At 25.8% G+C, this 15,383-nt stretch overlaps 1 protein-coding gene across 2 annotated transcripts in view; it reads left to right on the forward strand.

Annotated features, from left to right (window-relative positions):
- The window catches only part of LOC129975679 (ATP-binding cassette sub-family C member 8-like), a 43,925-nt gene extending 29,697 nt beyond the window's left edge, over nt 1-14,228 (forward strand). For both annotated transcript variants that reach the window (XM_056088804.1, XM_056088805.1), the window contains 8 exons: nt 477-590; nt 1,066-1,192; nt 3,557-3,678; nt 4,863-5,050; nt 7,409-7,512; nt 7,610-7,659; nt 9,139-9,285; nt 11,642-14,228. In XM_056088804.1, the coding sequence (XP_055944779.1) occupies nt 477-590; nt 1,066-1,192; nt 3,557-3,678; nt 4,863-5,050; nt 7,409-7,512; nt 7,610-7,659; nt 9,139-9,285; nt 11,642-11,788 (999 nt within the window). In that variant the 3' untranslated portion in view covers nt 11,789-14,228. The remainder of the gene's footprint in view (nt 1-476; nt 591-1,065; nt 1,193-3,556; nt 3,679-4,862; nt 5,051-7,408; nt 7,513-7,609; nt 7,660-9,138; nt 9,286-11,641) is intronic.
- The last annotated feature ends 1,155 nt before the right edge of the window (nt 14,229-15,383 follow it).

The following is a 15,383-nucleotide window of genomic DNA, read 5'->3' on the forward strand; positions in this document are numbered from 1 at the left end:
TTTGTATTGTAGTCATGTTACTGGGCTGCGAACAACAAGGTCCCAGGTCCTATCCTCTCTCATATCATCTGCCACATTGGTGACCTGAACATAGTAACTGCATGGTGGTGATTAATTGTTAAAGAAACTCTACAAAGATTGCTAATTAATAGGTTCTTCCAAAACCATTATTTCTTTACTATGAAGCAAATGACTCTTGTTTGTAGGAAATAAAAATACTAAGCCCTGATGAAGTTTATGGCTTTGCCTTAATTGGACAATTTTATACAAGGTGAGAGGAATAACACCTTTAGTAGATAATATGCAAGAAAATTTAGAGATCACTTCTTCACATTTGATTTTGTATTATAATATAAACTATTTGATAAATATATACTTTCAAATTTTGTAATTCATCTTAAAATTAAAAATGAGGCATTGATGGGAATTCTGATGTTTTTTAATATAGTGTACTGAATTACTTTTTATATTTTTAGGACTATCTTGGTGGGATCATTCTTTTTATTGCTACATTATCTTCAATATTTGCTGCTATTTATGGAGATGTTTCTGAAGCTTTTGTTGGAATGTCTATGACTTATACTCTCTTGGTATGTTTAGATTATTAATTGCACAAAAATATATTATAATTTTAAATTTGAATTAAAAAAATGTTCTTTTGCATAATTAATAAATATTGTAACACAGGTTTTAAAGATGTCCAATGTGTCTTCGTAGGAATTGTTTTATTGAGAAAAATACTATTATATGAAATAATAGCATTTTTAGTAATGCTAATCTATATAAAAATTGTGAAATTTAAAATCTGTTAATATTCAATATAATATTTTAATATTTTTCTAATCAAAAGAATCTGTTCATTTATTACAGTAAGCATAATAGTTATTATATCATAATAAAGTTACCATAATTTTTACAGAAACTTTCTCCCAACGACTTAAATCATAAAAATGTTTTTCATTAAATTTCATTTTAAATTATGAATTAGATAGTATTATTTTGCTTTTTCTCTTTCTATAGATTTAAAAAAAAATAAATTGAATAAAATCTCATTCTTCTTTTTAGGTTCCTATTTATTTGAATTGGGTAGTCAGAAATTTAGCTAGCACAGAAATGTACATGAGTGCTGTAGAAAGGGTGCGGAATTACTCAAAACTTTCTACTGAAGATGGTCCTGCAAAAGATTTGTGTGGCAAGTTTTGAATTTAATCATTTTTTTTTTTTGAAAAAATATATTGCAGTTTATCTTAAGAAATATAATTCAATGTAAAATTTGTAATTAGTTGTAGTTTGACAGAAAAAATAATTAAACAAGATTGCAGTGCCATTTTAAGTATAACATCAAAGGAAAATGAATTAATCCATATCTCAATATTAAATAAATTTAGAGTTAAAGGGAATGGCAGATTTCTGGCTAGACAGTTGGGCTAGGAAGGAGGGGAACACTAGCTGATAGATTAAAAAGACCTTATTAGCCTATTTTTCAAGCATATAAATATGTAAAAAAAAAATACTAATTTTTCAAATTAAAATAATGTTCACACTTTATCAGGTGTGTTGACATTTTAACAAGGATCTCGTAATATGCATTGCTTAGAGGCACAAATTGACTAAACCCATCATGAATTATGGTGTCATCAGGGATTTTACTATTGTATATGGACGAGTGTCATACAACTAATGATGAAAAGATTTTATTTAGAATATTTTGAAAGATAGATTTTATATGAAGCATTTACAAATAAGATTTTTTATATATGTTTCAAGAGTTCTGCTAATGGGAAAGTGAATTATTTATTTAAATTTGGATCTCTGTTATCTATTTGAGTATGTTTATAAAGTTGGTATTTTATATGTGTACAAAAGTTACTGATTTTATCTAAGCATTTGTAATTTAAAAGTGAAATTAAAGTTTTTGAAATTTTATATTATATATGCTAAATTGTAGATTAAAATTCTGTAAGAAATTATGTTTGTTTTTAATGGAACATTTTCATATGTGTTGAAAATCATTTTATTTTCTTGATAAGTAATCTTTCATTTAACAAAATTTATTTGAGAACTGTATGAAATTGATTTTTCACTATATCTAGATATTAATCTAATTTTGGTATTAACTTTTCTGGTGCATTTCTCTTCATACTCTATTTTTTAAAATTTTATTTTAGTTGGTTTGTTAATTTTTTACCTTTGAAATTAACATACATTTACCACATTGTTAAATATTTTTTCATTAAATTAATTACCCATTATTAGATTTGGTACCTAGCATGTTGCTGCTGCAGAATAAATAATTTTGGAAATATCGATGTGAAATTCGAACTTGCTATTTTGTTTAATTAGGAATGATAGAAAGAATGGCATTTATTTTCTTTTCGACAATGAATACATTCATTGAAATTGAATGATATATAAAGGAGAAGTTCAAGTAATATTTATTCTATTCTATTCTAACAATATTTTTCGATTTTCCACCTTCATCAAAACTTATAACTGGCCATGTGAAAAAACATGAATTTTCTAGGTTCAATCTGCACAATTGAAGTGATTGACCTTGCGCTTTGTTGATGGTCATCACAAATGCAAGTTGAATGGAGAATTGCAGTTGTTTGAAATCAAAAGGCATGTCTGTGGGAATAATGAGAATGTGTGGAATGAGCACATCTTCTCCATTCGATTTTCCATTAAGAATAGTTGCCCCGATTCTAGACGCATCTTTTGATCTTTTGATTCGAATACACATGATCGGGTAGCACATAAACCTTGTCTTTTGATTCTTGTCACATGTTGATCTTCAGATTCTGAAGCATGTGAATTTTAAATACATAAACAATCTGCTTCATTGCTCGTGTGCCTCATTTGTTTGAGAAGCTTGAATTCGGTTATCTCTATGTGCAGTGCTGGTAGATCTACTAAGTGATGAATGTTTGGGAAGCATATTTTTTTACAAAGCAATTAACACGATAACGATTGTATAACCAAAATATCGTTTGTCTATTCACTGAATAAATAGAAAAATTACTGTTTGCACTGAAAAATTTCCATTATATATAACTTAACCTTAATTGGCATCGATAATAATAATTCTATTTTGATATGTGAGATAAACTCTGAATAATATGTGCAGTTTACTGCAGCTAAAATATTGTTCACGTTGAAGGACAATATCTTGTGTAGATGACTGTTCATTAATTGATAGAAAAAAAAAATTAGCGCTTGCACTAAATATTTTCGATTTCATCTCACACACATTGATTGGCATCATTGATAATAATTTTTTTATATATATGCAATCAACTCCAGATGATTGTCAATTTTAAAATAACGTTGAATAAAAGAAACATATGAAACGATTTTTTTGCAAATTTTATTGTGTTAAAAAAGTGCTAATAATTGTACTATGCCTTTAACCCTCGTGCAAGTGCAAGTAATAAGTTGGCCGATAAGTTTTATCACAATTGCATGAATGATATGGCAGCGCATAAAATGGGAACAAATAAAAATTTATTTTTATATATATTAGATTACATTTGTAACAATTTTTATTTTCTTTTAGATCTTTCCGATGAATGGCCTGAAAATGGGGCCATTTCTTTCCAGAATGTAACAATGAAATATGACTCAAATAGTGATCCTGTCTTGAAAAATATCACCTTGGCAATAAAACCTGGTGAAAAGGTAATTGTTCATTGATTAATAGGCTAATTTTAGAATTTTCTGCTAAGTAATAATCTTACATGAAGATTATCTTATTAATATTTTCAAGCAGATGTTCTAACAGTGAAAAGAAATATATATTAGCAGCTTGTATTTTTGTAATCTTACATATTTATACTATTTATGAAACCATTTTTTTCAATTAATTTAAAACTTTTAAATCAATAATTTTTAAGTCTTTGTTAATATAATAATATTTATAGACTATCATATTATTTGAATTGCACTATGTATGATGTTATAAGCATAATAGTAAAGTTCTTTCAAATGCTTTATATTTTAGTGTGTAGATTGTTGAATTTAGATCTCCCAAATTTGCTTCATAGTTTTCTTTTTGAGTAGCAGGTGCTCAGCAAGAATTTTTTTGCTAATTTAAAAATTAATTAAAATCTTTGCATTTTTCCTTTTAGTAACTTCAAAACATTATTACACAGAAGTCATTCTTATGCCCCTTTAAAAAATAAATGTTTTAATGATTCAAAATATATTTGCTCAATTTTATTCTGTTCTTAAGTTTTTTTATAATATGCTTAACAGAACTCTTTATTATTTTAGTTTTTAAATTTATGCTCATAAATGTTGCAAATATTTTATGTATATTTTTGCAAGTGCATATTATTACTTCTAAAGGATACACTTTAAATTTAAAATAAAGATAGAGGAATATAGTCTAAAACCTTATTGTGTTTGCACCTATTTGTGTCTATAATAAGTAATATAGAAAACTGTGATTTTATGCTATATTTAATATTTTCGATTTTATATGTATTAAATATTTTAAATGGAAGTTTTTTTTATTTCAAATGAACACCAATAGTGCTAATGTAAATTTGAAAAAAAAATTATATTAATTCATTCTCATTGTAATCTATTCTTTATACTTTATTAGATAATAAAAATCTAAAATTTTATGTATTCATTAATTTTTGAAATCAAAGCTAAGTTAAATCAGATATTCATCCAATTTCTGTGATACTTGAAAATCATATTTTGACTATTTACTTGTTTCTGACTTTATTATTATGTTTTATTTTTTGTACATTTATTAAGAATGTTCTCAAGATGTAATATTCTGAAAATAGCATGCATCCAAGTTTTCAAAGTCTGAAAGTTTTTTTGCAACTCTTTTAATATTATTTTATTAGGTTGGCATATGTGGCAGGACTGGAAGTGGTAAATCTTCTCTAATAATGGCCCTGTTCCGGATGGTAAATATAATGTCAGGGAAGATTGAAATTGATGGCATTAATATATTGAACATTCCTCTTGAAATACTGAGATCACGATTATCCATTATCCCTCAAGAAGCAGTAATCTTTTCTGGTACTGTTAGGTGAGTAGGATTTTGATTTTCTTTTATAATGGAACATATGCTCTTGTAATTTTTAAAAAACATTTTTTTTTAACAACTTATTCCATTGGTAGCAATGCCTGTTTTAGTGGTTACATTGCCCTGTGCAAACAAATAAATTTCTACTCCTTATGCATATACTTTAAAAAAATTGTCTGCTATTTAAAATAAAAAATACAATTGATTTAAAATATAACCAACTACAATGGTTTCTCTAATAAAGGTTTCTTTAATATTCCAACACATATTCCATTCATATACTGAAATAAATCCGAATAATAAAGGTCTATAAACATGTATATTCTATAATGCATTGATCAAATTGACAGTGATTCGTGATTGGGCAATTTTCAGCGAATTGAGACTAGTTTTGTCTTTCTGAATAATTTTACAGCTGATTGTATTTAATAGAAACATTGTAAGAATAATTCAAATTTTACAATGTTTCTTATTATAGTATATGCAGTTAAAGAAACATCTCCAAAGAAGACTGCAGATTTGAAAAGTACAAAAATGTGGCCATCATAGGATCAGATGATGACTTTCAAAACTTCACCAAAATTCCTTTTTTCTGCCGGTATCGATGATTATTTTCAAAAGTTCAATGATCACTGACTGATCTTCTTTCTCTCATGAGAGTACAATTAATTCTTCACAAATCTCAAATTAAGAAATGCCATTTTCAAAAACCCTAGGTTTGTCTTGTTTCTCTGATGAGAATTCAAACTGATGAATCATTTCAATTCTTATTTGGAAGAATTTTTTTTTTCATTAGAAAAAAAAAAAACTGTTTTTGGTTTTTTTTCTCTAGCAAAAGTTAATGACTCAAAATAAGCAAATCAAGCAAGAACGACGGCTGGACGTTTAAAAACATATTCGTTTCATGTAGTGTAATTTTTTAAAATTATTCGTCATTCGTTAGACCAATCCTCTGTTTCTTCAAAATTTCTTGAATTCTGCCTTGCTGTCAAAACTTGTAAAAGAAATAAAAATTGCTTCACCAACGTGAACGCGTTTCTATCTTGCAGCGAGAAGAGTTCGACTGACTGTAGTCTTTTTGAAGAAAATGAGAACATCCCTTCCATCTTTGAATGGGATGATGTTATTTTCGTAAAAAAAACTGTGGTATGATTTTTTTTAAAAATTGTTTATATTCGTTTTCTCTTTTTGAAGAGATGGTTTCAATCACAGCCCTATCCCGAAATGCTTCAGAAGCGATGTCTCCAAATTCAGTCGGTAGATATTACTAGACTTATCTTGATAGTATGAATATTCTATCAGAATCAAAATTCGATCGGTATCGGAAGCTCGATAAATATCAAAAATGCAATCAACATCGAACGTTTGTTGAAGATTGATGAGCGTCAAAATTTAGATAGTAAGCAAATGTTAGGTGGACAGATCTGCCGTTAAAATTTATCATAAAGGAAAGGGGGGGGGGACATAATTTAACGAACGATATATTATGGAAAAAAAAGTAATGTTTGTAGAGGTATAAAGTTCAAAAAATTTCAAAGACGATACAGTAAAAAAAGAAAATTAAAGGGGGGGGGACTTTTTAAAGTTTTTGTTTAGTTAATTAAACATTGATGGTTGTTTTCTTAGAATTAAGGATTATAAATATTTTTAGCTTTTTGATATAAACAGTATAAATATAAATTGTAAATTTTAGCTTAAAAAATAATCGATTTGTATACATTTCAATTAATTGGGTATTTAACTATTAATATTTTTCTCATATTTACAATTAAAGTGGCACTTTTACATGTTTGGGTTCTCCATCCCTAGAGTGGTATAAATGATGGAAATCGTCTATACATTCAACACCATGGCAGATTTTTAATAAATAAAGCTTGTGCATTGTATTATTTTAATTTTAAATTTATAAATTATGAGTCATTCAAAGCTGTAATTATTCAATATAAATATTTTGTAAGATTCTTGAATATCTTAAATGTATTCTAAAATTTTAGCTCAAACAAATAATTCCCAAAACATTTCATTCTAATTGGATACTAGAAATTATGTGAATATCAAGAAAGTAGAACATTTAGATTCACTTGTATAAAAGTCAAGAAAAATATTATACTATAAAAAGTATGTTTTTGTCCATATTATTTTATTGTGAAAAGTTGCATAACTTTTTTGAATTTAAGTAAATTAATTTTTGCTTTTTCAAAATTGATAATACAATATATTTTTTTCATTTGCCATTACAGTTTTTTTTTTTTTTTTTAATATCTATAAGCATTTTGAAATGATTGAATCATAAGTTTATAAATTCACCATTTATTTGATAAATAAAAATGCTATTGTAATTGGGTTTGTTTTAATTTGTAGAGAAAACCTTGACCCAGCCAAAGAACATACAGATGAGGAGATATGGAAGGCATTAGAGGCTGCTCAGTTGAAGCATGTTATTACTTCATTACCAGGAGGATTAGGTAAATAAAATGTTCATTTGAACCAACATTTTCTCATTAAATTTTCACCATGCAGTAGATAAAATTGCTAATTATATAATTGATGTTACTTTTTTAGAGGCTCTAGTGTCAGATGAAGGATCAAATATGAGTGCTGGGCAGCATCAGGTAACTGAAAGTTGATAATATATTATTATATTATCAACTGGTCACCTCAGGTGGCCAGCTGATGCACTCGGAATATTTCTTATTTTTACTTTCAGTTAAATAGCTTGAAGGTAATTTCATGTCCATGATCAACCCCCAGGTTGCCTCACATTAAAGTCATGCTAATTTCTCTTACTTAAACTGCCTATTATGTACATTAATCTTTCTAATGGAGATGATCCCATAACAGTATAATGCTGTTAAAAACGTAATTGTTATTAAAAGTAATTCTTTATATCTTCTAAATCTTGTGTTATTGTAATTTCACTATTTTATTTTTGTGTAAACTACTCAGATATTAAATCTTTTTTCTTTAGCTTTCAACAAAGGAAGAAAATCATGCGTTTAAATATTTGATAAAACAATAAAAATTTTGATAATTTTTGATGAAATAATGAAGGGTAAGGAAATAATTTCAGGATAATAATACAATCAATTATTGGAAATTATATATATAATTTTAAAAATTCACAAAAGTTAGTAAAATTTTTCATGATTATTAAACTGCTATCATTAAAAAGACAATTTTTTTGAATTTTGAAATGTTATAAATTTATTTTTGTGCAATAATATTTTCGGAAGTTATTGGTGAAAAACGCCAAAATTCTGTTTAGTTTTTCTTTTAATTAAAGCTTTAAGGAAATCTCTCTAAAGTTCCACATTCCCACCCTCCAAAATATATAGAAGTACTGCAAATTTTGTAATTTTTGGTCAAACAGTCTAGCCTGTAAAGTGCCAACAAACACCTTTGCATACAAATCGATCTTTATTATTAATAGAAATGATTAAAACTGTAAACAGATTACTGATATTTAAAATTTGCTTAGAATGAAATTTTAAAAAAATAATTACTAATTATATACTAAATATATTTTGACTATTTACTAATTTATTGGAGACTCATGTGAAGAGATATTTAAATTCAACTCTCAATAGCTTTTGAGTTTTTATTTATTATTTTTTTTATTTTCCCATGCATGCTACTAGTTTTAATAATCTATTTAGCATTTATATAACAGACTTATTTAGTTTTGCTTTTGTCTTCAACCAGCTAAAGTATACTCTTTCTTTTTAAAAAAAATGTTTGAAACCGATATGATTCTGTATATATTTCAGACCATAAGACAAAGTTAAGAGAATATTAATATAATTAATAATGTAACAAGGTAAATTGAATTAACCAAAAATTATTTAAGAAAAAAGGCACATTGATAGGCATTAATTTTTATTTTACTAGTATCTTAAATATAATTAAAGTATTCTGTTTAAGAAACGATATTTTTAATTATTTTTCTATGAGAATTTATATTTTATTGTTGAATTAGAGTTAAAAAAGTGCTTGTTACATTAAAAAAAGTTTGTTAAAGCATTCATAATTTTGCTGCTTCAGCTGACAAATCTATTGCTGTTCGAAATATAAATTTTAATATCCTTTTTTAGCTATTTTCATTAGCGAGAGCATTGATACGAAGATCAAAAATTTTGGTAATGGATGAAGCAACTTCTTCATTAGACCCTGAAACTGATTTGATACTGCAAAATGTTGTTGCAGAATATTACAAAGATAGTACTGTTCTATCCATTGTGGTAAGTGTTATTAATGAAATGGTATAAATTAATTTTAGAGCAGGAAGAAATTTTATTATTTCAAAGTTTAAGCAAATGTTCTGTTAGATTCTGTTGTTTTTTATGTCATTGTTTCCCTCTAATTTTATACTTTATTGCCTTTATAAACAGTAATAAATCTACATTTTTTAAATTTTAACCCTTCAGCACACTCACTCATTTTTTGAACATTATCACATGTGCAGGGTCATTTTAACCCTAAATTTTCAGGCACTTACAATTTATCTTATTGGCTATATATAAAAAAATATATGGTCAGAGTACATATAGGTTTTTCCATGCAAATATGTTTTGATTTAAGCTACAAGCTCGGTTTTTAATTAGAAAAACCGAAATTGAATGTAGCCCTGTTTTTTCCATACCTTTTCTATATTCATTTCCTATTTCCTTATTACATTCAGATAAAACTTATTATTTTTTATGTAAATCATTTTTTTTCTGTATAAAAATATTGGAAGAATAAGAAAATCTATACATTACATATAGTTTGCATACAATTTTGAAAATTCATAACTTTTGTCTTCCATATATATATATATATAATAATATAATATAGGAATGATAAAAGTATTCTTTATATATATATATATATATGAATAAATAAAGAATACTTTTATCATTCCTCATTCAAAATAAAATGAATTGTTAACATAAATTCCAAGACTAGTTATTCATATTGTAAAAGAATCATTTTATATCAGGATTCCTACATTTTCTACTGTATAGGAAAGGATTTGATCAAAATTTCTAGACTATTCAGAAGCTGCATTTTGTTCCGATTTTGTATCATGATCGCTTTCCGAATTTTCTTGACTATGTGACGAATCTGAGCTATCATCATTTTGTCTATCATTAGGAATACTTGTAAAAAGATGTCTGAATCTGCGCTTCTCACTGTCATAGCCATAAAATTAAAAGAATCTGAAATACTAGCACAAACAGGATTCAATTTGAATCCAAACCTCCTGTAAAAAATAAAATGCATCGTTTCATTGTTTTTGTTGTTATAATCTTCTTTTGGCATGAACCATGAAGGTAAAGGAAGTAACAGGTGTAAACTTTTAGAAATTCTTCGAATGTCTAAACAAAAGAGAAATGATAGGGTCAAAAAAACCGTGTGCATGTACTGATGGGTTAAGTTGATACACTAGGTTTGTTTCCTAGTTTTTGTTGATTGTTTTAATTGTATTGCAATAATTTTGAAGTTTTCTTTAGACATGAAAGTTGTTTTTTTAAGCAATGAAATTAGCATTTATATTTTCCTTTGGTTGGCACTGAAGTTTAGTGTAATTTATAATTTTTAATAATGTTATTTAATAATTTTTATATTATTTGTAGATATTACTTTTAAAATACTTGAACTAGCAATAGTAAATTGCTAAGATAATTAAGAGCCATAATCTTTGTCACAGTCAGCTTAGTATATTTCATAATCTATTTAATTTTTTTATTGTTGTTTTGTGTGTGTGTGATGGCTGGCACATGTATAAATTTGTTGTGGTCACAAAGTCCTCCATGTCGAGAGTAATATCACTGGGAGGGGGGGGGGGTCAATCATTCTCTGATTGAGGTCTAAATTACGATCTGTGGATGAGGGAATGAAATGCATGAAGTCTGCCCTGTAAGAAGGGTTGTCACATGTGTGTAGCTAAGTCGTACTCTTGGACCTAGATGGCGCTACTGAAATAACAGACACACCCCTGGCTTAAAATCATTATGTCAGTGGGCTTGTCTATGACAAATGCCATTAAACACAACATTTTAAAAAAAATTTTATTTATTATTTTTTTACATATTTGGCCTTGATTTCCCTTTACCTTATTTAGAATTCAGTACTTTTTTCTTCATTTGTAATATTAGAAAATTTGGCTGAGTGAGGTACATCAAACTTTTAATCATTTGTAGTTTCAATAAATACACTTGTACAGTTACGATTCATCTAATCTCTACCATCGATCTGTTTTCTACTTATTTTGCATATCTGACCTTTCAAGTTAATTTTTATTGTATTAATTTGAAAATAAAATCTGAAATTTCTTTCTGAGAAATAATCTTATCTAATTTCAGCTTTTTTAAAAATTAATAATTTGACATATTTTTAACAAAATATAATTTTGCATATTTTTTGAATAGATAAAAATTGCATGTTAACTGATCTGTAGTAGTTCTAAGTCTTTTTAAATTGGTGTGTTAATTTTATGTCTTAAAATATTGAAGATAGAAATATGTAATGAGCCAGTCATGGTGTTTTTCTAATCTTTCAAAATCAAAAATTTGAATTTTTATGATTCAAAATTTTTCAATCTTAATTTTTCAGCATCGTGTTCAAAGTGTTTTGAACTTTGACAAGGTAATCGTGTTGGATGGTGGGCGTATTGCAGAAATGGGAAATCCTAAAGATTTGCAAGAAGTAAAAGGAAGCATATTTGCTTCATTAGTAAAAGCTAGTCATCAACATCACTAAAGATTTAACATTTTATAATGCATTTTAAAATATGAATTTGTCCATATTGGTGAAATCGTTCATATTTTCTTGCAATAGTTTTTTTAATGTTATGAATTTTAAGACATTTTACTCAATATTTATGTGAAATGTTTGTAATTGTATGTCGAGTTGTAGTTGATATGTTTTGTTTCTATAACAATGGATCTTATTTTTTGGAGATTAATTTATATTTGTTTGGTTGAGTGTTTCAGATATATGATCATTACTTTACCTCAAATTGTCTTAAGTATTGTTTACATATTTGTAAAAACTATTCAAAAAGAATTTTTTTTTCAAATTGAGAAAAGATTTTATCATAATTTGTGTCCAATAAATATGGGATAAAAATTTCATTTTTCCCCCCTTTTTGCTTTATTTGTAAAATTGAATACCCAAGTGAATGAAAATGGTTTCAAAATGTATGAAAATATATATGAAGTCATTCATGTAAATGATACTAAATTAGATTCTCACTCTTGACTTCTTGTACAGTTTATCCTGAAATGAAATTCTTATTTAAATTTATGGCGATTTTTGTTTAAAAAGTAATTTCAAATACAAAAATCCTTAAAAATATTGTTTCTGCATATAATCTAAGAAAATTTAATTTATTTCTAAAAAAAATAATAACAAATGTCTGTGACATTGAACTTTTTAACATTTGAGAGTAAATTTTGCTTGTGAATTTTAATCCACCGCTAGATTTTCTTCCAATCATAATAAATATCAAAATAAATTGTTTTTTATAAATTGGAAATCGCTTCTTCTGTGAAGCATGAGAAGTTTTTTGATTATGAAAGTTTTTCATATTATATTAATATTTTTTTAAATTTATGTTCAGTTTTTTGTACAATACTTTAATCTGTAAAAGATGACATTAACTGATATTTAAAGTCAAAATATTGATGAAAGAACCTTAAAAATATTTTTCCGATTTTAAATATACAAGTTGAACATAGAATAGCTTAGGAAGAAGCTTAGTTATCCATAAATCTGTAAATGGAAAGAAAATTTTATAAATAAGGTTTTCAAAGTATGCTCTTAAGAATTACATAAAAAAAAGATGGTTCTTGTTAGAGAATTTTGAAAAAATCAAATAGTAACACCTGCTTTTATGTATTGTTGATTGAAGGATTAAAAAACTATGAATTTTAGTAGTAGTAGGTACTTGCAGCATACAAAACATGATATATAAGACACAGAAAATAGAGAGATGGCACGAAAAACATGAATTGCATATTCACAGCTAAGCCTTAGATCTGAAAGTTATATCTTTTCTTTGATAGCATTATATATATTTTTTGAAAAAAAAAAAAAAAAAAAAAAAAAAAAAAAAGATATTTATGTCTAAAATATCATCATGTATTGTGGTATGTACTTTCAGTGTTTGTGAACTAATTTGTGAAACTGTGAACTATTAAAATGTTTTTACCATTTCTCTATTTTAATTGATCATCATTTTTTTTTGTATGTGTGTATTGTGTTATTTCAATGCTTTATAATTTTTCACTTGTGTAGCAATACATAAAAGTTGATGTAGCTGTCCAGGTGTTTAAAAGTTGTATTGAAGCTACATTTAGTGCGAGGAAGCCTTTGATTTATTTTCTTATTTTAGTGCATACATTGAACTAATTATAATTTTGATTTCATTCATATCTCTTGGTGCTTATATTTATTAAAATTTTTTTTAATATTTTGTATTATGAGTGTTTTGTAAAGTAACTAATATGTTTGCTTTTTATACAAGAAATTATATATATATATATTTATTTATTTATAATATATATATATATATATAAAATCTCTAATAATTGCTCTTCATTTCAGCTAATATATTTCGTCCGTTTTCAAAAAATATTTATTTCATAATTGATTTTAGTAGAATAAATTCATTTTCAAAAGTTTTACATTAGCATATTTTTGATAAAAGATGTTCTATTTATTTATAGCATTTGTTAAATGCAGCATTTTTATTTAGTGTTTGTCTGCTTTACCTAATTTAAAAAGGAATATAAAACAGTGTGTCTTCAATTTAATGTCATTTTTCTTCAAGTTGATAAAACTTGAGGAAAAATGAAAATGTATGTAAATAAGTACCCATTCAAAGTCCTCTTCTTTTAGCAATACTGCATATATATTTATAGTGCTTGTAATTTCTTGAGATTGTTTTAATGTTTATGTGCCTATTATTAAAATCTTTTTAATGTATTTGATCTTTTATATGTTATATTTATTGTTTCATGATGCTACTGTGTTTATATATTGTATGATTGTTAATGTACTTGAAAAACATGTATTTATATTACTGAATTCCAGCTTTCTTAACTGGTAAGCTATTACCCGGTGCTTTTAACTGATGAATTTCGGTATCAAAATTAATATTTAGATTACTTTTTTGATGCTGGTTTTTTTATGTGGTGCTAAGAATTAATATTTTTATGATTAAATATATATTTTTATTGATATGTATTTATGAGAAAATAAATTTCTGTACTTTTTTAGATTCATAGTGGCTCTATTTTATTAGTGTATGTTTAAATGATATGCAAATAAGTTACTATACAATTTAATACAGTACACAATTTCTGAACTGAAAGCAAGCAATAAAAAATTTTATATGTAGGATACTAAAAATTTTCTTTGTAATAAAACTTCATAACTTAATTATATTTATCTAAAAAAGTTTTGGCATTCTATCATTTTGAAACAGTTTGGGAAAATTATACCCATTTTTAAAATTTTTACCAATGAGTTGAAATAGATTTTAAATAATGATTTTTTTAAAATCTATTGCACAAAGTTTAAATTGGAATGATTAATGTGTATTAATTCAAGGGGAAAATTTAATAAACATAGCATTTGAAAAGCATATGGGATATTATAAACAAAATTTCAAAATGCTATATTTGGTATAAAAAATTCAATAATTTAAGATCACATAATTTACAAATGCTTAAAAAAAATAGTTTCTATTACAATTAAGCTTATTAAATTTTCTAAGCTTACCAAATAATAATTATACATCAATTGGGTATAAAATATCTTATTACAGAAATTTTTATGGAAAAATATTGAAAATTATTATATGTAATGCCTCTAACATTTAATTTTACATTAGATCATGATATTGCATTTTTAAATTCAATTTTTTAGTAATTTTAATATATGCTTAAAACTAGTATTTCACAGAAGAAATCACTGGATCTAGAATTTCAAAAATTTACATAAACACATCTTCAGGTGATTGCTTCATTATTATAATTTATCTGATAGTAACTATGAAAAATATCAATAAAAAATGAATTTAGTACGATTTCGTCTTCCAAAAATTCACTGATCGAGCCTGTTTGGTTGCACCAAATTTGTTTCTTAAATAGATAATGAAGTATTAACAAAAAAAAAAAAAAAAATGAATGCAAATGTATGGCTATAGTCTAAAATATGTCCATCAGCTGATCCTGATTTCATCTTGTTTTATTACCTGTCTTCCCAAGTAAGAATATCATACTCTATGAAGACCCGCCCTAAAAAAATTTAAAAAATTGACGCATTTCTGTGCAAAGGATGTTAATTA

This window comes from Argiope bruennichi, chromosome 7 (assembly GCF_947563725.1).
Source record: "Argiope bruennichi chromosome 7, qqArgBrue1.1, whole genome shotgun sequence".
Taxonomy (NCBI): Eukaryota; Metazoa; Arthropoda; class Arachnida; order Araneae; family Araneidae; genus Argiope; species Argiope bruennichi.